Source organism: Sminthopsis crassicaudata, chromosome 4 (genome assembly GCF_048593235.1).
Source record: "Sminthopsis crassicaudata isolate SCR6 chromosome 4, ASM4859323v1, whole genome shotgun sequence".
NCBI classification, from domain to species: domain Eukaryota; kingdom Metazoa; phylum Chordata; class Mammalia; order Dasyuromorphia; family Dasyuridae; genus Sminthopsis; species Sminthopsis crassicaudata.
The window spans coordinates 142,089,819-142,090,471 of record NC_133620.1 but is presented as its reverse complement, the minus strand read 5'-3'; the positions used below and the strand labels follow the sequence as shown (position 1 = coordinate 142,090,471).

Sequence of the window (653 nt, the reverse complement as noted above, 5' to 3'; positions counted from 1 at the left end):
ACATGATTATTTTTTTAATTACTATGGGTGGCCATACACGAAGACCTCGAGAGCTCTTGGTCAAAACCGGGAGCAAGAGTCCAGTTCCCCTTTTTAAAGTATTTAGCCTCTTAAGCCTCCCAATCTCCAAGCAGTCCCCCTGCCATGTTGTGGTCACTGTTGCTTGACGGCCTTAAGACCCTTTTTGGAGAAATCGCGGATTTATCTTTTCTCCCCCGTGGCCATAAATTCAACGCTGTAGGCCTGTGAGATGATGTTTCCCCGCGTGAATTTCCTCCTGGGGATACAGACAAGTTCACTTTTCCCGCGAGAATTGACAAGTTCGCCTACTCCACCTCTTCTTCGCATGTTTACGTGTTGCTAAGGGAGACCGCTCTCAGGTGATAGAATCCTTTCCCTCCGATTCCCAGGTCAGTGCAGACTTTTTGCTGATCAGCGAACTGGGCTGGAGGTCGAGTTCGGAACAAGGGCCCGGACAGAGGCGGCGCGCGCTCGCTTCCTGGCCGAGCATGAGCCAAGGTAGCGGTAGTGGTAGCGACAGCAGCGGAGCTAGCTCCCGGCCAGCCTCTACTTGCTCTGGGCTCTTTGAGATGAGTAGCAACACAGCCCTCCGAGCCTTCTCTCCCGGAGCTGCGGCCGAGGTATCAATGGTT

The 653-nt window shown here is 53.1% G+C and overlaps 1 protein-coding gene across 1 annotated transcript in view; it reads left to right on the top strand.

The window, feature by feature from the left end:
- The first annotated feature begins 370 nt into the window (after positions 1 to 370).
- The window catches only part of CCDC170 (coiled-coil domain containing 170), a 115,873-nt gene continuing 115,590 nt past the window's right edge, over positions 371 to 653 (top strand). The window contains exon 1 of the mRNA XM_074309539.1: positions 371 to 641. Coding sequence (XP_074165640.1) covers positions 510 to 641 — 132 coding nt within the window. The 5' untranslated portion in view covers positions 371 to 509. The remainder of the gene's footprint in view (positions 642 to 653) is intronic.